The sequence below is a fragment of the Paramormyrops kingsleyae genome, chromosome 8 (genome assembly GCF_048594095.1).
Source record: "Paramormyrops kingsleyae isolate MSU_618 chromosome 8, PKINGS_0.4, whole genome shotgun sequence".
Taxonomy (NCBI): domain Eukaryota; kingdom Metazoa; phylum Chordata; class Actinopteri; order Osteoglossiformes; family Mormyridae; genus Paramormyrops; species Paramormyrops kingsleyae.
In genome coordinates, this window is record NC_132804.1 from 3,160,480 (window position 1) to 3,181,399 (window position 20,920).

The following is a 20,920-nucleotide window of genomic DNA, read 5'->3' on the forward strand; positions in this document are numbered from 1 at the left end:
CCACAAGACTGGACAAATTAAAAAATCACTTGAAAACTCACTTTAACAAGGTTGTTGTCCATGAAGGTGAGTCATACTTTGTTAAGATGTGTTGTTCAATATACACTCACCTAAAGGATTATTAGGAACACCTGTTCAATTTCTCATTAATGCAATTATCTAATCAACCAATCACATGGCAGTTGCTTCAATGCATTTAGGGGTGTGGTCCTGGTCAAGACAATCTCCTGAACTCCAAACTGAATGTCAGAATGGGAAAGAAAGGTGATTTAAGCAATTTTGAGCGTGGCATGGTTGTTGGTGCCAGACGGGCCGGTCTGAGTATTTCACAATCTGCTCAGTTACTGGGATTTTCACGCACAACCATTTCTAGGGTTTACAAAGAATGGTGTGCAAAGGGAAAAACATCCAGTATGCGGCAGTCCTGTGGGCGAAAATGCCTTGTTGATGCTAGAGGTCAGAGGAGAATGGGCCGACTGATTCAAGCTGATAGAAGAGCAACTTTGACTGAAATAACAACCGAGGTATGCAGCAAAGCATTTGTGAAGCCACAACACGCACAACCTTGAGGCGGATGGGCTACAACAGCAGAAGACCCCACCGGGTACCACTCATCTCCACTACAAATGGATAAATATTTTAACAGTTTTAATTTTTGTTGTATTTTTCATTAAAATATAATTTGTTGCAATCTTATTGCATCTGCCCCTTCATTTGAAATATTGATCTTAGTTTTGAGGTCATATTAGTTTATTTTTAATGCCTTTAAAAGCCAATTTAAAAAAACATAATTAAATAGAGCTTTAAATTGTTTTACTAAATCATTTCTTGTATAAATGTACATCTTTTACTGTGATTCCTATGATTTTGGGGTAGGCTTACCCTTTACATTAAATAGTTGAAACAGAGAATAGTCATGCATAATACAGGACTTTAGATGCTCCAGTCCTCTGCTCAAGTCTGGGTTTTGATGTTCTCAAAGACAGACCAGTCTGTCCTACAGGCACTTCCATTTAATTGGTTCAGGTTTTTCTACAAAAACAAGCTAAAAGCTGGACTTTGTGTAACCTTTATGAACATTCATTTCAGATTAATTTAAAGAAAAGGTTTTCTGGATGTTTATAATTAACAGCTAATACTTTGTGAGGTAGATTTTTATCTTGGATATAGGGAAGTTTTAAGGAACTGTTTACTGACATATTTTCTAAAGTACTCCAAAGAGCAGGTTTATTAGAGGAAGACATTTTTGACCTAGGTTTTTAATATTATTTTATGGTCTTTCCATTTGTGCATAACAGCTATGCTTCTAATTATGGGCTGTAGATGGACCTGTCTTTGTTCTTAGAATTGCATCCGATAAAAAAAAAAAAGTTTACACGTTCACTAAATTTAGATTTATATGCATGCTGTATCTTAAAAAGGAACGAAACTGACTTTCAAAACTTTTCTACAGGACTGTTTTGAACAGCAGTAACAGCTATCCGTATAATACCATTTTCCACTCTCTATAATGTATAATATAGTAATACAATACAATAATGTAGTATACTATAATTTTCTACTCGGTTCATAGGTTACAATAGTGCCATACAAGATTAGGAATTTGCCGTTCTGAAACCGCAGCGACGAAACTTGCGCCTAATACAGCGGCGACGTAACTTCCGGCGTAACACTGCTGGCTTCCGACTGCAGGCCCCCGACTGCAGGCCCAGTAGTGTGCCGCTGTGGCGTTGCATTTGGATGGTATTGTGGTGTTTAAGCTAAATGACAGTTTTTATAATAATAAAAAAGGTCAGCATGCAGTTATCCTATTACCTTATTTGGTATGATACATTTTTTTATAATGGACTGGGGGGGAAAGAAAAAAAAAAAAAAACTTGAAGCCTGAAGCCCATCATGAATTAAATAAATGTAACCATTTTATTTGTGAAAAACTACAAGCATAATTAATAAATAGACATTTCTATTTGAAGCAGAGGAAATTATAAAGTGGCTTCTACCAACAACGTCGTGCACATGCCAGATAACATATATATTTATATATTATTTATATATAAACATCGTATCAGCGAGACAAGGAGCAGTGACCTTTTAAATTTACCCAAATACATTTAGCACAAGAAAATTAAATCTGACCATTTCACAAAATCACCATTGATACTTCAGCAAGTGGTAAGAAAAGACGGGGGGGGGGGGGGGGGGGGGTAAACAAAAGCAAAGGAAAATAAAATGCTGATATACTTAAAAAAAAAAAAAGAAAAGAAAAGAAAAAAAAAGACCTAAAATGAAACTTTAGAGCAAAAACTTCAAAAACATTGTACAAGACACTGTTAGAAGAAATTAAAAAAGAGCCTGTGTAACACATATACAATTGAAAAGTATCACAAGGTTGTTATACAATATTGAAACAAGCATATTTGGGTTTGAGACAAAACAAAGCTAAAAGAAAAATGTAACCATCTTTACACAGTAAAATAAGGTTACTGGTCATACACAAGAACAGAAATGCTTGCGTTTTTAAAATAATTATAATAATAATGTTCAGCTCCATTGTCCATTCTGCTGTTGGCTGCTGTACCATTTGAAGTTACATACAAGCAAATTTTTTTTAATTTTAAATTTTTTTTTTTAATATATCCAGCAAGTAAAACATTTCCAATAATTTAAGAAATTGAGAGCTTTACAAAAGTTAACGGAGTCTGCATGAGAGTGGGACAGGCAAGAGAAAACAGCAATACATCTTATGACTGTAACGCATCGCAATGCACTATAAAGGGGGCAGGGGTGTATACAGGTCGTATAAAGCAACAGACCAGAACAGAACAGGAGTTACTTTTTCCTAAAGACAACATGATGAAATAATTCCCATAATAACAGCATTGCTTCCTTTGTGCAAATCAAAAGACATGGATATCATAAATGGCATTAAAATGAATGTCAATACAGCCTTTACCATTCATGTAAACACCTTGCCTAGTTACCAGTACATCTCATTGTTCGATAGGCTCGAATGGACTGTAGGATAAAAGGCTTTCTCTTTTTTTCCAAAAAAAAAAAAAAAAAAAAAAACTTCTCATGCAGGTTGTTTATAACAATAGCAATAATAATCAAAATATAAACAACCTTCCATAAACACAAAATAAAATTCACTGATTGCTGGGCTAAATAAGCTAGCAGAAGGGAGAAGTATGTGGGGGTGGGGGGGGGGGGAGAACACTGTAGTCCTCCTGGACCTGCTTTTACGACCTATTTTTAGTCGGCACTCGCATAAGGGCTCTCCAAGGTGAGCCTCCGACACCATGACTGGGCGGCTCTCTGCACAGACGTGCCACGAAAGTGCAAAACGTTGGCCTTCGACAAGAACGTTGTGACATTTTATATGAAAGATGTAGGCTGGATCTCACAGTCCAAATGAAATTGTCTTGGACTGAACCAAAATGACAATTTACATGAATTATATTAGTCTATTTTTTATATATCACACATTTGATAATATTTCAAATTTTATTTAGTGTGTCAATATCAAATTCCTTTGGTCCATCAATAAATACAACTAAGATATCACATACATGTTTATTCTTTTCACAAGTTCCATATTACGTGGAAAGGAGATGTGCTGACCTTCCATTACTTTTCCATAGGATTTTGACCTACACATAAGTGCTGCTTCCTATGGACAGTGATGGGGAGGGGGCTCAAGTCAATGTAATTTTATCGATCTCATTTACTTTTAGTCCATCAAATGGTTTTAGTAGAATGAGTACCAAGAATAGCACCTTAGAACATTATTATTGGTACAATTATTGTAGTTTTCATTTACTATTTTTACATAAATTGCCTTTACTAATGTACTTAAATGCATTTCATTATTACAAAGCTAAATTCTCAATCACCTAATAATATCCTTTTTCCGTAAATCCATAGCACCACTAAAAGAACGACCAATTAGCATGTTGATTTCTGTACAGCTGTAACATGTCTGGGGCAGCCTCGATTCCTTCAATCCGAATGTATCCTGAATTTCGGTTCCTGCCTAGACTGCAGTGATTAAGCAGCTGATTTGTTGTCACTGGTAGTCACTGATAACATGACTTGGTCGCTTTTGGGTCACATCCTACTGAATGGATGTTAGTGGAGAAACAGCTGTAATGGTGATAAGTAGTGATGACAGAAATTATCATTTGGAACCACAGTGGAAGCATGACTGAGTGCCAGGTTAACCCAATGAACTGGTGAACAGTAACCTGTAATTATTTAAACCATTTCATTCAAACTATGGAAAGTGTATAATGAATATTCATGGAAAATTGAGTCCTATGATTCTTTCATGCAACAGTTGACGGAAGGTAATTAGGCGATAGGCTGGAACAAAACCCAGCATGTACTGAGATTAAGTTTGGGCACCCCTGCTAATTTTACTGATCATTTAAACCTCCAGAAATCCACTGCCTACATTATACACCCAGGTTATTTTAAAGACCATTTCAACAGAAGTTTGAAATCCACCAAACTTCTAATTTTCTCCAAAAGTTCAGTCAATCCTGCTTAATCTTATAAATAAAAATCAAACGCAGGTCAAAATAAGAGTGAAAATAAAATAAAAACCTTATAGTGTTGTTCTTTGATGCACTAAGGAGCACAATTAATCTATAAGCCACATTTTGCATCACACAAATCTTTAGGTTTTGTTTGCCAAAGCTCCAACACACATTACATACCAGGACGACGTTGAGGCGACGCCCATAGAGAAAGGGCCCTCACTTCAGTCTCTCCGTACGATTGCAGCATAATCCGACCTCGGAAGGAAGCCTCTGTGCTCCAAGCGGTGATAAGACGAGGATACTGCGTATCCAGGTGAAGCCCCAGAAGTAAAATGGTTTCACAGTGTACATAGCACCAGTGCTGGAGGTGTTCGGAGAGCTCGGACAATTTCACAAATCATCCATCTATACAACGGAGAACATGAGCCAAGCCGCGTTTAAAAGTCTCAGTGAAGTAAAATCGAGATTTTAGAAGTACACAGATAAGAGACAAATAAATAGGAATAATGATGCGTCAATATTGTTAAAATGTTGGTGGAAACTTCAGCGCAGATTTTACAAATATCTATGTGCGTTTATATATAGATATTTCTTAAAAACGTCAATTCAGCAAATGTCCACTTAAACATAGAAACCAAAGGAATACATACAGGGTTGGATTCCTGCTGGCCTCACACTGGCATCCGGAGCCCAGGTCCCATGAAAAAGCACCTGTCAGCTTTGTGTGCAACCATGTCCCAGGAGCTCAGATCCTCAACATCGTGGAAAGAAAGTGGGGGCATGTGGGGGGCAGGAGATTCTGAAAATTCACACTCCTCTCTGGAATCTGATATTCTCCATGGAGCTGCAGGTAGGGGACTCAAAAGGACTCATCGTGCCCCACGGTGAGATGTCCTTTGGGGGTGGAGGCCCGAGAGGAGCTCTTGTCCATGCTCTCAGAGCCTGAGCTCTGGTGCTGTTGCTCCGAGGCCACGCTGGACGTCACTGTGGATGACGATGTGGAGGATGAGCGCGTCTTCTCCTTAAAGTCCGTGATGATGACAGTGACGTTGCCCACGGTAATGGCCAGCTGCTGGGCGGTACTCCGATCCACGTTCTTCAGTTTGGGCCTGCTGTTCGGGACAAATCGGACGGCACAATTTAATCAGACACATCCTCGCTACGACAAGCACCCACACATATTTACATGAACACTGAACAGAAAAGTGTGAATTTGGAGAACACTTTTGGAAACACACTGGTGTTAAGTCCAGCATTATGGAAAGCAATAGGGCAGCTCAAATGCTCCAGAGACAGATGATGGCATTATCTCAAAGGAACAAGAGATCAACAAAAGTAGTGACATTCTGTCACACCAAGCCGAAACTGAGTTTAAGCAGTTTATGCTTAGAAATGGATATCAGTGAACAATTTTTCACAGTACGGCATTCTGACAGAAGCACTTTCGTAAAGCTCTCTCACTCACACACACACACACACACACACACACACACGTTTACAGCTGAAATAAACCTGTGAGGGTGAGATCATTAGCAAAGGTTAATTATCCGTTACGTGGGGGGACACACAAGCCTAATGAAGAGCACATAAAGCACGATGGCAAGGGTCATGGTGAGGAGTCTTACCTTGAAACGTGTGAGGAGCCGTTGGTCTTGGCTGTCGAATTTCCAGACTGGATGCTGTTCACTTCACTGCGTGGACTTTGATGAATATCTGACTTGGGTCTGCAAGTAGCGAACAGGAAAAAAAAAAGTCGTCTCAGAAAGAGGGGGAAAAGCTCTGACCCACCACTGGCGGATCTACTGCAGCTAGAGCCTCACTTGGTCTTCTTGCTGCTGGGCTTCCTTGTGACTGTAGGGCTGACGTCCTTCTCCTGGTCTGGCTTCTCCTTTTCCTTCTCAAGGGTCTCCTTTTCGGAGGGCGGCTCGCCGTCCGGACGCACACGCTCCACCCTCTCCACCTCGGGCCGCTCCTTCTCAGCCCTCTCCCTCCTCTCCTTCTTGGGTGGCGGGGGGCTGGCGTACTGCTGGGCCACCTGCTGCGCTACCAGTTGGGAGTTGATCCTGGGCTTCCTGGCAGGAGACAAGGGGCGTGGTCAGAGATAGGGAGGCGTGGGTCACGAGGGGTTAAAGCCCCCCCCCCCCCACCATTTAAAACTGCTCTGACTGAAGGGTCCTCAGCCTTACGGGCCTTTGTGCTGGCTAATCTCATTACTGCAGGGCCATAATAGGTGCATCTGGGGGGGAGGCAGGCAGGGAGCACCGGCAGCGCGTCCTTCACGTGAGCTAATCTGATTTCCGCGCGGGCTGTCAAGGCCTGAAAAGGGCACGCCGCGCACAGCATCTCCATCCCCCCTGCTTAGCATTGTGGGTCCGCAGAGACTAAAGTCTACGCCGCGGCGCGTGGGCTGAGGTTCGGTTCCGGCTGAGGGCTAATTGCAAACAAAACGACCCATCTGCTCCCAGGAATCCATCTGGTCAACTGAAGCGAATCGGCGAGGGGGCTGTAGCTGACCATGCGCCCGGTCAATCTCCACCCCGTTGCAGTTTACAAAACAGTGTCAGACGGGCCCAAAAACCTCAGCGGTAATGAAAGTGGTTCAGCAGAGCACCCTCCCAACCCCCGTGTGCCAGCGCGTGTTATGAGAGTAATGGGGAACATCTGGCAGCAGCTGGTGGTGACAGAGGCTGAACGGAACGCGCTGGAAAGCTCTCAGGCAAGCCACGCTCTGCTCCACACCGATAATCACACTACAGGAGCCAGGGGGGCAGCCAGCAGCATGCAGGGAAGCAGAGCTTTACTCCAAACAGCCCGGGGCTATCAGCGAATCGACACCGGGACCTGTGACGAAAGGCTGCTCCGTGCGTTGCTGACGTGACCACACCTTCACTAGTGGGCTTTCAAAATGTCCAAACAATGACACAAGAAAGCAAAGAAAACACAAAAATGAAGGAGATAAGCAAATTCTCTCCCATTATATACAGCTGGATAATTACAGCTAGAGTTCGGGCATGCAAACTTCCACAGACAAAACCAATATGCCACCTGCTGGCCAAAACATAAAAGCAGTAGATGAGGCCAGATTAAAGCACCAGTAAAAATAAAGAATTTCCATTTTTGAAACTGAAAACCACCTTCACAACCCTGACAGTAGTCACATTAACCCTCGTCATTCTGGCTATCCCACTCTCCCACAGGACAGAAAAATTTCACTACAGTGTGAATAGAACCATAGTGCTAAAGAAATACTTTATCCATGTTTACTGTGCTGTCAGAAGGGTTGAAAGGACCAAACTGTTGCCAGAAAAAAATCATCTTGAGAATGCCCTTGCCACTGTGAACAAGTACACAGTCACCTCCTACCTGACATGTGAAGTCTGTACATTGCCAGGCACTTGTACACATGCACACCTGGTCAAAGAGTAAAGAACTGCTGGTTTCAAAAGTCATTTGACCACCGAAACGAGGCCTACAAGTACACAGGTAGCAGTGCAAATGAAAAGCTGCTGAATAGCACAGACCGTATCCACACTTGGGTGGATCTTGTACAGTTCTATTTCATGCAGTATGTATCAGGAAGGATGGTACCATTGAATCAGTCTAATTACTCTAGTCATGTAGCGTCAGTCTGACAATAACACCTTTTACAAAACCTTTCAAGGAGGGGGGGGGGGGGGCATTGCCAAAAAGACATGTATTTATACACTATTCCCATAATAATCTGGACAAATCACTAATTTATTCAGATCACTGCAGAACTGCCAAGACACTTCATCACTGCATACTAGAAGTGAAACTGCAGGAATATTTGTTGACTTTTACAGTTACACAAAGCTTGCCTTTGGCTTCAAAAACAGACAACTGATGAAATACATACTTTACATTGGAAAAAACTGAATGCTGTGCTGGTTTCTTTATTTTATCTACTATGCTTCTCCGTTTATGTGTCAACGCATGTTCTGACCATCCGTGCTCGCTGCTGTCCCACATGTCCAGGTGGTGCCCGGGGTGGGCAGCCAGTTGACCTTGGGGGGGGGGGGTTGAGCAGCCAGTTGATGTTTGACCACCAGAGGATTTTTCTCCCTACTTGGGAGTTTTTGGTTCCTCTCCTCCATTGTCTTCTGGCTTCCTTTATTCAATTTCTTTCCTTCCTTATTTTCCCCGTTCTGTATCTCCCTCCACTTCTGTTTCATGTATCACAACACTGTAAAGTGCTTTGGGACAACTCTGTTGTGAAAGGCACTATATAAAAATAAATGGAATTGAATTGTTGTTTTTGATACCTCTGCGACATAAGGGAGGGAGCACATAATATTCTTCATATCTTTAGTGTTTCACAAGCAATTAGTGTTTTAGGCATTTATGATTTTATTGAAGTTAGTAGCTGTAGTTTTGCAATCCAAAAAAAATAAATAAAACACAACATGACAATGCTAACTTTCGTTTCAACAGGTTTCAGAAATTTGAGAAGCTGCTGCTTCTTGTAAAACAGAAATGTGACAGTGATGGTGTTTTGTTTATGTCTACTGGTTAGCATTTGATTCCAAGGAACCAGATGACTGTCATCATGCTGTAATACTGAGGAGACACACAAGCCTAATGAAGGTAAACTCAGGAAAGAACCAACATGTTGGAACATCAGCTTCCCAATGAAGCAAATGAGTCCAAATACAAAAGCAACCCAAATGTAGGAAGGATACAAAGGAAGATGTGAAACCTAACAGATAATAATAATAATAATAATAAAATAATAATAATAATAGTACAAGCACAGACTTTATCAGCGCGCAAAATCTGCATCCTGACCAGAGGACTCTGCAGTCACCAAGACAGTTTCGCCACCACAGCCTCAGTTTGACATTGGGCTTCAGTAGCTAAGCTCCCTGTAGAAGGCTGGCCAATCACAAGGTAATCAATCGTCTCATAATGAGCAATCATGTCACAGCGCCTGCCTGGCGTTCCAATCGATGTCCCGTCCAGGGCGGAATGCGGATGAGGCCGGCAGTTGTCCAGCATCCTGTGCACCTGTTGTGCTCTGAGGGGAGGGGGGGGGGGGCTGCCATTCGCTCCACCCACCAACACCACCCTTTACTCTGGCCCCGTGTGAGCTTATGAGCACATACCCACACGTCTTGGGTCAGGGACATGAGGTGTGGGAACACGGACAATTTCAGTGCAAAATGGCCCAGCTCCATGGAAACATTCTCTAAATGTCAGAATATGAGAGGTTAGCCACACCCTTGGCTGTGGAGGGGACAGCATTTTACCACGGTATGAGTTTCACAGTCTCCCAGATGAAGCAGAGCGATTTCGCACACAAGCCCATTTAAAGTAAAGATATCTGATGTCGCACCCAAATTAGTAATATGGAGCTTTTGCTCACTACACTGGCAATGTTCTGGCCCAAAAGATAGGAATGGCAGTAACGAGGCGGTGGACTCAGCACAACAGGGCGGGGGAGAGACCAGCTGATGACACCATCTGTTCAGAGCAGCGGTTCTCAGCCCGGTCCTCCCAGGTCACCGCATAAACAGGTTCTCTTGTGCTCTTCAAACTGCTTGAAACAAAGGACCTGACGGAGGAGGCTAAAACCAGTACAATTAGCATGATAACTGGCTCGGAAGCACGGCAAGATTACAGGCCAATCCCCGAAGGCCAAAACTGAGCATCAAATTCCACGTCAAAGATCAAGCACCTTTCAGTAGTATCAGAAATTGAGATCTGTGTCCATACATTCCCCACGTCTCTGAAACCTCCCGAATAAAATTTCAGTGAGAGGCAGAGGTCTCCAACGCCAGAGCATGGCTCACTTTACGGCAGAGTAGCTGAAGGTGGGGGCTGTGGGGGGCGTAGTCATTCACGGTTGGTGCTCTCCCACCGTTGGGACCTCTTACACCACCAGGGTTTGGCCCAAACCCCTCCCTGGGAGTCACGCTTAGTAGCGCACATCGTAACAATGCTAATGGTTACATCAAGCCCCATTGTCCAGGGAAACCACCAGAGAGGGGGTAGCTCTCATCTCTGTAAAATCCCCCCTACGCTCAAACACTGAAAGCCACCCAAGAGCTTGACATCATCAACTGAACGTGATAAGTGTTTTCAGGTATTATCTGGGAACATGGATACCATCTTGCAAACAAACATGCATGACTCCCATGTCAGTCAGTGCTACAGATAACCAGCAAGAGGTTATAGGCACAAACTGCAGAGAAACAAGCCTGTTAAGGAACTTACTGCCATTTGACTAAAAATCATTTAGACACACTGAAGGATGAACTGTCAACAAAGATCACCTGGGACTACGAGATAATGGGACTGATTTGGCCCCTGTCCCCCTCCTTTGAAATCCCTCATCCAGAAGTCTGAGACTTGTCCCAGGAAATGAGAAATAAAAGGCAGTCACTCAGCACCCCAAGTACACCAACACAGTGTTCTGATAAGCAAACAGAGCACTTGTCAAAATGCCATATTTGAAAATCACAGTGCAGCTATTTGCTCAGCAGATATGGCTTGGCCAACCAAAATAGGAGCCTTCAGTCTGTTCACCTCCCCATTTATTTGGATGGATCCATGACCCAGTGGTTTGAGCGAAGTACTTTCGACATAAAAGGGCTGACAGCAGTCAAAACCATCTACCAAGCTTTCAGACTGTATGCAGCCTGACAGCACAACCCTGGCAGCTGCAGGATACAATCCTGACTGGGTAGGGCTGGACGATATGGACCAAAAATCTCAATGTTTTTTAGCCAAATAGCAATATACACCTCGATATTTTTCCCCCATAAATTAAAGACAGTTCCAAGTCAGAACCAAACGTCCCCAATGTCACACAGGTACTTTTATTAAGAGACAGCTATACATGTGCATGAAAGAAAATGGCTGAAAAATAAACTGCGGGCATATATAAATTTTACCAACCAGCTCCATGTCACTAGCATGTTCGAGCGTCTCCATGTTGTTGTTGCATGCAACATTGAGTGAAGGAGAGGGGCAGGACAGGCTCTAGGAGTGTAATTTTAAAGCAACAAAGTATACCTACATAAACAATGTTATTAACAATGTAGGATATATGAGATATAGGATGAGACATAAATATCTTAAAAACTCAACATACCGCCCAGCCTTACCACAGCGGTTCTACTGCTGTACAGTTGAGCAAAACACTGAATAGAAATGACTTCTGCTGTAAGGCATTAAGGTGTGCAAACCATGTTTAGAAGCAACAAACCCCCTGAGAACAGATGATTGCAGGTCTAACCAATTTCCTGCTCATTATTTCATTATAGAAAGCTACATGTACGTTCATATGGTACATCTACCAGGAAATTAAGGCTGCAGCCACGCTGAAGATACAATCCAGGAGCTTTCTTGACCAAACTGACACCAAAAGAGCTCAGTGAGCTCACCCACTCGCTTGAAAAATGCCTGGAAGATTCACCATGCTGGCCTTCTGAGCAAGGTGGTGGAATGACTCCCACTGCAGGATTACCTCTTCGTAATCAGCACCCAATCCGACATGGTGCACCAAACCCCTCAGCCCCACCAACTTCCCAGGGACTTCACTACAGGTTTGGCTTAGATTAACAAAACAAAAAACACATGCTGTTCAGTTAGGGCGCCGAAGGCATTACGACAAATGCGAAACAATGAGCAGTGAAGAGGGATGAGCAAAGCGGAACTACACACTCAGGCACTTCAGTGTGAAACCTGGTGCAGAAGAACCCTCAATTAACACTGTGCTCTCTATGAGAGCGTTTGGAAGGACAGGTGATTATTCACAGTCAGAGACTCTTCAAAAGAGGCGAACACGAGATGCCTCCCTTTCGCTGCTTGCAGCCAGGCTCGTTTAAACACGAGGGGCTCGACTGGCTCCAGAGCTCTACATGTCAGCGTCCATTAAAGGACGTACAACGCAGCAGGTGACATAACAGCCGCTGTCACGGTAATTATGCAAATAAGAGTCACTGCGAACAGAGCCCATCTTTCCGGTGTATGTCCGCCGGAATATTCTGGTAGCCATTATCCATTTCTATGACATCAACCACTCAATCGGCTTCCAGCATTTGTGAAATAAGGGAGGAAATGAATCTGTGAGAGTTATCAATGTTACTGAAAGCATCATTGAAACAGTCGGTTAAACCCAAATTTTGTGGGGCACAGTCCTATATTTATGGGGACTGTCAAGGTGCATTTCAGGGGAACTTTCTTTTCTGCCTCCAGACCACGGAATTGAGAGGTTCCAGCACTAGGAGAGCCACTGGGTTTGGGGGTGGAGATTAAATATTCATGCCCGACCCACTGAACGGGATGTATCCAAACCCAGAGATGCGCCTGTAATCCCAAAGGCCTGCTTGCCTTGAAACATGTCTATTCAGTACAGGACAGTGACGTTCCAGTTCCCACAATGACAGAGTGATGAATTTGTAATGCTTAGGAAAGAAAACACCACAATACAGACAGAAAATACACACCACAAATAATTTAATTGGTTTTAAACACACCAGTTTTACAGGCAGAGGTAACACCAGACTGGAAACCTCATTTTATTGAGGAGGTGATATTTTTTTTCTGTACAGTATGACTGATACATATAAGTGATATTGAGGTGAGCCTGCTCAGTCATTTTAACAGCACCAAGAATACATGAAATGAGCCTGGCGGGGTGGTCAAACATTCCTGACAGCAGCGTTCCCTTCCTTCAAGCCTCCCCCTACAGCTCTGGAGTGACTCCAAGAATCAGAGACAACACAACTCCACGCCAAAGGAGAGTCGGACCCAATCATGCGCAGCCAGCACAATCAACGGGACTGGAAATTCTGCCCAAGAAACATTATGAGTTTTCCCCACTTGAGGCATTCAGTATTCTCTTGATGGGAGGCACAGACATGACAGAGGACAGGACCACTGTTAAAGGTCAATCTGAGGGCCAGAGGAGGTGCAAACTACATAATGCAACACAAAGACACAAAGCACATCTCATCAGCAGATGTCAGATTAAAACTATTGATGCAGCTCGAGTTATGAATCGTGGGAAACAACTTAAAATGTATCCAAAACACATCTATCCATCCACTTACCTGGTAACTGGCTGCAGGAGAATGGGAGTCTATCCCAGAAAACACATGGCACAGGAAAACTTGAAGGGAATGCCAGTAAATGACAGGGCTTCACACTATGAGAGACCCCAGACCGGACAATGTCTTTGGACCATCGGAGGAAACCCACATAATACAAGGTGGCCACGCAACTCCCCCCCTCTCCCTCCCCCAGCCCTGAATGTGTGAGGAAAGAGTGCTTCCCACTGAGCCACAAGTGCTAGCTTCTTTACCACACTGGAGGGTAAAACTTTCTTGGTCAGCTAAAAAAGCTGGTTTCCAAGGTTTGCAAACTTGTTTTCTTTGAATCCTTCAAGCTAATAAAATGTAGAAAGCAGTACATGGCAACATGCTCAAAGCTCAAACCAGGAAACATAAAATGCTTATGTTAAAATCAGCAAAGAAAAACTAGAGTATTCTTTGGCAACTAAATCTGCTGCAGTAAACATGAGGGATGGTGTGTAAAGTTATCAAATTTCTGGAGAATTCCCCTTTAACAGCTGATAAACTCAACCACATGAAGTCCTGGAAACTCCTCCTCTCCACCTCCTCAAAGTACAGTCAATGACAGTCAGCGGTGGGGGGGCATTTCAGAGAAGCTCTCCCTGTGGTTGGGGGGGGGGGGGGGGGGGAATGAGCTCAGAGCCACCACCTCCACCAGGTGATGATGCATAAAGTGAGCTCAGTGCAGCACTGTCAACCTCAGCATGACACCCAGCCCCCCCCCCCCACACCACCATCCATGCTGCTCTGGTGCAGTCACCCCGCCTCCTTCCGCACGCTGCCTCGGCCTTCCCGCTCCACCCATCTGTGCACAGAGCACCGCAGTGTCAACTTCTGTCGCCGTCTCAAGCACAACACCAAATGAAGAAGGCAGAACTGCTAGACCTCACGTGTCAACTCTGCTCCTGTGAGCCCCGGAAAGCTGAACCCAGACACCTAGCTTCAAGTTCCCAGACACTTAAGACACTTAAGCAGGCAAACAAACATGAAGAACATGGCAATGTCAATCCAATATCTGTGTGAGGTTTTCATGTGGTAAATGCTGGGTTGAATTAAGCCATCGCACAAGCTCACAGCTTTGCAGAGTGGTAATGCATCCATTTCACATCATCATGCCACATGGAGGTAGCTTATCTTCAAATTGCACATTTCTTTTAGAACATAAAATGAACTCCTGGCAGCATTAGGTTGTGTCCGGTATCTTCCGTCTCCCAAAATAAATACTGCCCCGAGAAGTTTAAAGTTCTCACTACTGATTCTTGGAACGTGTGGCAAAATTATAAATACCATCGAATCACCCAACCTGGGAACACTATTAATATGAAAAATGTTCATCAGAAACCGAGAAAAAGTTGGAAATAGAACTACAAGGCAAGAAATAATTATATAAAAATAATACAGCTCCTTATCAGAAAAACACATTATACCAAACATTACATGCCAATCTAAACTTTGGAGACATACTACAAACCTGCATAAAAATCAATTACAAATACAGGAATAATAATCAAAAGCCATAAAAGCTGAAGCTGGGTTTTTTCAAGCCACGTTTCCCACTTGCATACATTTTTTATCCAACAAAAAGACTAAAATGTCAAGCTTTATATTCTCCCAGCATCAAAACCCGACTTTTCCTTTTAAATCAGTATTACAAAGTTTCCTTTGTTTGCAGTACTACAGCTAGATGTGCTCAAAATGTTAAAACTGCAGTCTAAATGGGTTTCAGATTGAAATCCTAGAAAAGCAAAAGAACATTCATTTAACCGGTTTTGTTTCTTACATTTTGACAAGATACGCAAAATTATGACTGAAGACAGGAAATGTATTAACGTCACATCCCAAGATGTAACACTGAAGAAACTATCATCTAGATATTCTGTAATTTAGAAACAAGTGGAACTTCAAAACATGGAAAAACTAAAGCTTGAAACAGCAGTTTTCACATTTAATGCAGCCAATCCAAAAGCATCCAGTTTGGCCTGACCCACAGTCCTAACCGTAACTCTAATCCACCATCCTAAACCTAACCCTCAGATTCACATTTCACAACAGAACACCAGTTCATCATACTTGTCAGTGCTGGAATGACACAGTAGGACATCAACTGCATGCCACTAAAAAGGAGATCATTCTCCACCTAACCTGTTAAAGTGTAAACTTCATATAATCATCAGGAAATGGTTTAGACAGATACCTGAGCTGTGTTTTTAAGCACTTTGTCCGAGAAGAGACTCCAAACTTTATTATCATTCTTTATTAGTCATGACAGCAGCAAGTGGAGAATGAACCCCTTAAGATGTTTGTACATTACAGCAAATTAATCTGTCAAACCTGCACGTTGGCTCAGTGAATAGCCCTGCTGTCTCATACTTCCAGAGTTGTGGGTTTGATTTCTTGCATGTTTTCCTCATGCTCATGCAGGTTTCCTCCCAAAACATATGCTTAACTGGACCCTCTAAAGTGCCCGTAGCGTGTGACTGGGTGTCATGTGAGGGAACATCCCAATTCCAGGGTGTCCCCTGCCTTGTACCCAGTGCATTCTGAAATAAGCTGCAGGCTCCCTATGATTTAGTACAGGATGAAGTTACAGCTCAACAGATTTACTGTTTAAAAATCTTCAGATTTAAATAGACATACAAATACTTTGTATTGAAAATACAACACAAAAATGCACACAAGAATCACTTTTCTACTTGATTTGTCAATATAACTATGCCCACCATTAAACAAGGGGGACTTCAGACCTACCCCTAAAATGGAAGCGACTTTGTTAAAAGCATGTTTTTGTACACAATTCCCTCAGCAACAAAATTAAAATGACCCACAATGACCTCTCCCTATCTGACAGCATGCTGCATTGGGTGCTGTATGCTATAGTTTACATATAGATCAAGCTGCCCTTTTAACAGTCAGTAAATACTATATTTAAGACATGCAGTAAGGTTACAGTAGTTCCCACTAAAGTTACCTAGATTAACAGATGCAGGTTTACAGGTGTAGCCCTTGTTAGAAGCCCATCATAGTGACCAGCAGCACTTTGAAGCACATCTCTTTCCCCCAAGAGCCACAAAGCCCCAGTGACGATACCTCAAGCCATAAAGGAGAGCCAGAACTTGCCGTGCGTCTGCCAGCAGAACTGGCTTTTGGCTGCCAGAGGGCTGTTTTCAAAACATGCATCTGAGCCAACTCTAAATATGACACTCACAATGGAGTAGTCCACACATCACCTGCTTCATGAGTCCAAAGGGGAGGACGGCTCCAGTGTTGACATGTTAAGCTGCACAAACACCCTTCTCTGTTTAAGGACCTTGATTCTGCAGAAACCACTGTGGCCTGAGCACTTCGCATAGGGGTAAGTGCACTCAGTGTGGGGCCGAGGGCAACTAGCATGGGGGGTTTCTGAATCCCAACCGCTACCACTCAATTTGCTTCTATTTACTCTGATTCTGTGACCAAATGTAGAATGAGACCCAAAAAAAAAAAAAAAAAAGTGATGACACTTCATCCCAAAATGTCCATGCATGTGAGGCTCATGGAACTAACCTGAAAGTTTCAGGTTAACCAAGAACACCATAAAACAGACAATGATCGAAGAAACCAGGAGCACCCCTAAGGGTCCAGTTTCACTAAATGTTTGACACTTTGATAATCATGACTTGAGAGCCGTCATACACTTCAGAAAATCCCAGCTTCTGACATCAGAAAACCGAATCCGTAAATGAAGGCGAATCAGGGGCGTTTTATAAGAAACAAGGGTTTATTTCAGCATGCCGCTAACCAGGCAGAAGCAAATGGAGAGGTGCCAACAAATGCTGGTAAGAAAGGCTAAGAGCTCAGCAAGAACTTCCCATCGTTACAGTAACTGAGCGAGGACAACCCAGAGTCGGCTGCCTTGTACAGGCGTCACGATGAGGAAAACAAACCATGACTTTCAGAAACTGTAAACCTAGATGCACCCCCTGCCCCCACAGACAACTGCGTCAACGAGCACTCATTCTAAAAGTGCAACTGAGAAGGTTAATTCTCGGGGATTCCTCAGCAGGGTCACAATTAACTTGTATCGGCACATGCTGATTTGAGCCTTTGAAGCAGTGTTTGTAAACTAAATACGAGTAAATTATCCTCACCGAGATCCTCTCAGCTCTCTCTCTCTCTCTCTCACACACACACACACACACACACACGATACCCCTGGCTGTTCACTCATTCAGCCACTGCTCCCATCTGCCATAATACTGGGTATTTATAATTGCATTAGTGTTTCATCAAAGAAATCAAACTGCCACAATTAAATTAAAGAAGCAAAGCCACAAATACAGGCTGCATATGTGCAAGTGTGAGACTGTGACAAGCTGAGTGTCATCAGCCAGTGAGAGAAGAGGGAATGTAAAGATTCCACAAAATTATAGCCTCCACTTATTCCCTTCAGTAGATACACCGGTCTACAGAATCTCACCATGGGCACAATAAACACTGAAAGTCAGGGAACATTTTCGAAAACAAACAGAAACCCAACACACATCATTACTACATAATACTGACAGCACGTTGTTACATTGGCGTTTTCAAAGTGTAGGCCTTACAGGTGTTACACACAAAAAAATTGTAAACAGTTGTAAACAATCTACACAAAAGCACACAATTGCAGAGAGTGACATCTCACTTGGGAGTCCTTGAACCTGAAACTCCAAGGTGTTTAAGTGGGATTTCATTCGGGGGAACCTCAAAGCATAAATGAAACATGTGGATAATTTTAGATGCCTGCCACTCTAGAGAAGGTCTGTGACTGTATATAGTTCTTAGTGCTGAGATGCAGGCCGTTAAACTTGTTGAACACCTGACGATCATCTGAGCTTCCTTAGGTCTTAGATCACTTTACACCTCCATAAACATTTCTGAGCAATGCCATATAAAATCTAGGCCAGCAGAAATCAGGGATACAAAAGTCACATTGTGAACACCACCACCCTGGACAGAGGGATGCAGGTCATCAACATGAACACTGAGCCTCAACTACCACCTGTAATTTACATGTATAGTGGAAATGAGCTGTCCGTGGGTCAGTATGCTGGAATTTTTGCATCCATCTTGAAACCACTTCTATGCAGTCAAATATGCTGTTGGAGGAATACTTATATATAACCACTCCATAAACTGAACCAGATTACCTTTCATTTGGGATAAGGAGTCACATTATCAACACTACCAGCTGGAGTTTCACAGGTCGTTAAACCGAAAGTCGTGCACACTTAAAGAAACGTAACTAATTAACAAGCAGTTAAGACGCCTGTATGTCCCCAAAGGCACCGAAGCCGAGATACCGGCCGTTTTGGACTGGAGTCCTGACAGCTCACTTGGCCAGTAAAACTAGCGATAGATGCGCGCCTGGGTACCTGGAGTAGGTCACACCTGACATGAGGAGGGAGGGGAGAGCAGGGCAGGGCGCGGAGGCGGGCCGAAGCCGCTCCCCGCAGCCCTGGGAGCCGTACCTGGTGGAAGTGCCCTTCCGCACATCGCAGATGCTGCACTTGAACGCTTCAGCGCTGTTCTTGAAGGTGCACACGCTACAGTCCCAAAAGCCGTCGTCCGCCGAGGGTTTGGCTTGTCTTTTCGGCCTGAGGGGGAGAGATTCAACGGGATAAAGGGGTCAGAGCGGAGCCTGATACCGCCAGAGGCTGAGGGGAGGGAGTCGGCGGAGAAAGGGGGAGAGGGCGGAGAAGGAGATCGGGAGGAAAGAGGGGAGTGGGAGCCGCCAGCTAGCTGGGCGACCAGTTACGGCTGATGGCTAGCGGGACTGTTAGCGCGCCGTCGTCTACTGATAATAGCGAGCTAGCAGAGCCGGACTAACCAAGGCTAACCCGGGCTCGGCTGCGATAGATACGCCCGCTCCTCGAAAACCGAAAAACTGCCACTGCGCCCCAGCTCTCCCCCGAAGCCTTCCTGCAGCTGGGCGCCCGTTAGAGCCGCATCTCAGTGAGAGAGAAGAAAGGGCCAGGCGTTTCCCGTGCGCTTTCCCCCCTCTTTGTCTGAAAGTGCCGAGCCGGAGTGCGGAGAGAGAGAGCGAGCGGCAAGCCGCCATGGCCGCGCTACCCAGTCCGCGCTACCCAGCCCTGGCACGCGCAGCGAGCGCGAGAAGCATCCGAATCTCACCCGGACTGACACACGGCTCACCCCCGATGCGGAAAACCCCCTAGAAACACGGCGTGAGCCGCTCGCTACCGTACCTCGTCGGGCTTTTCTTGTCGCCCATGATCAGGAGGGAAAAAAAGGCTCCTCAGTAAAAACGGTCGAGGCTTTTGTGGTTATAAGAGCAGCGCGCCGACCGGGAGCAGAGCGCAGCCAGACCGCCGCCAGCCTCGGCTCACATCGACGGGACCAGGCGGCCAGGCACCACGTGACCCCGGCGCGTCCAATCAGGCGGCGCCTCCCTTTAAAAGGCTGCCGAATAATAGCGGAGAGGAGGGCGTCGGGCCGGAGCACCGTGCGCCTGGGGACGGCGGCTGGGAGTCTGTCTTCGGCAAATGAGCCCCGATTTCGTGGCTGATGTTAATATTCCACCGGAACGAGGTTCAAAATAAATGGCACGCTGTAAAAAGAGGCCCGTGTCCAGATGCGGCGCGTCTGTTTTAGAATAAGAGCTACTGATTTCTAGACCAACAAAAAAAGTAAAAAAAAAAATTAATAACATATATATATATATATTATTTAATTTAAGTGTCAGAAAGACTTAATCGTATAAACATTATCTAAAAGTCAATTAAATACGATAAGATTAGACACCGAGAACTGGAAATCTTGTAACTGTCTTCTAAACAAAAGTCTACACAGCTACCGCCTTTCACAATTTTATTTTTGAGGGCAGTCAAATAAGTTTTGTAAATCCTCCGTTTGGTAAATCAACCAACAATTAACCAGTCCCCATGGGAAGCGATTGCTAGTCGAGGTGCTTCTTATTATAAATTCCCGGAAAGGTTCAGACCAGCGCCCTGCTCCACAAGGTGGTCGCCGCTACCATGGCGGGCAACTAAAACCAGTCGGCAAATTTCCAGTGACAGTGATGACGGACGAAGATGATACGATTCTCGGAAAGCAAAAAGAAAAAAAGAGAGAGAGAGAGAAAAAAAACCGGAAGCGGCTGTCTTGCGCACCCAGCGAAGGACGCGTCCCTGAGGTGCCGCCGGCCTGAAGCCACCGCGTTTCCCGTCCGGTCATCACTTTGGCAGGTGCATGACGATCAAAAGTGCAAAAAACGGTTTTCAGGGAAATATAAACAATAAGTAT

The 20,920-nt window shown here is 44.1% G+C and overlaps 1 protein-coding gene across 2 annotated transcripts; it reads right to left on the reverse strand.

Annotated features, from left to right (window-relative positions):
- Positions 1–1,897: 1,897 nt before the first annotated feature.
- rybpb (RING1 and YY1 binding protein b) lies at positions 1,898–20,685 on the reverse strand. 2 transcript variants are annotated; one of them, XR_011992512.1, is made up of 6 exons: positions 19,864–20,685; positions 19,129–19,254; positions 6,362–6,613; positions 6,167–6,265; positions 5,192–5,653; positions 1,898–4,946 (listed from the first exon to the last, which is right to left on the reverse strand). XR_011992512.1 is itself a non-coding variant. In XM_023793953.2 (5 exons), the coding sequence occupies exons 1-5, from the start codon at positions 19,887–19,889 to the stop codon at positions 5,401–5,403; spliced, it is 756 nt and encodes a 251-aa protein (XP_023649721.1). In that variant the 5' UTR covers positions 19,890–20,685; the 3' UTR covers positions 1,898–5,400. The 2 variants fall into 2 exon arrangements, 1 of the variants encoding a protein (XP_023649721.1); XM_023793953.2 differs by having other exon boundaries at positions 1,898–5,653.
- Positions 20,686–20,920: the final 235 nt, after the last annotated feature.

Bases quoted from the DNA above. Each gene is read 5' to 3' on its own strand.
- rybpb (XM_023793953.2), bottom strand. From the start codon at position 19,889: ATGGGCGACAAGAAAAGCCCGACGAG. The intron at 6,614-19,128 runs GTACGGCTCCCA...GTCTCCTGCCAG, and splicing joins CGGAAGGGCACTTCCACCAG to GAAGCCCAGGATCAACTCCC. The intron at 5,654-6,166 runs GTAAGACTCCTC...TGTCCCGAACAG, and splicing joins GGCTCCTCACACGTTTCAAG to CAGGCCCAAACTGAAGAACG.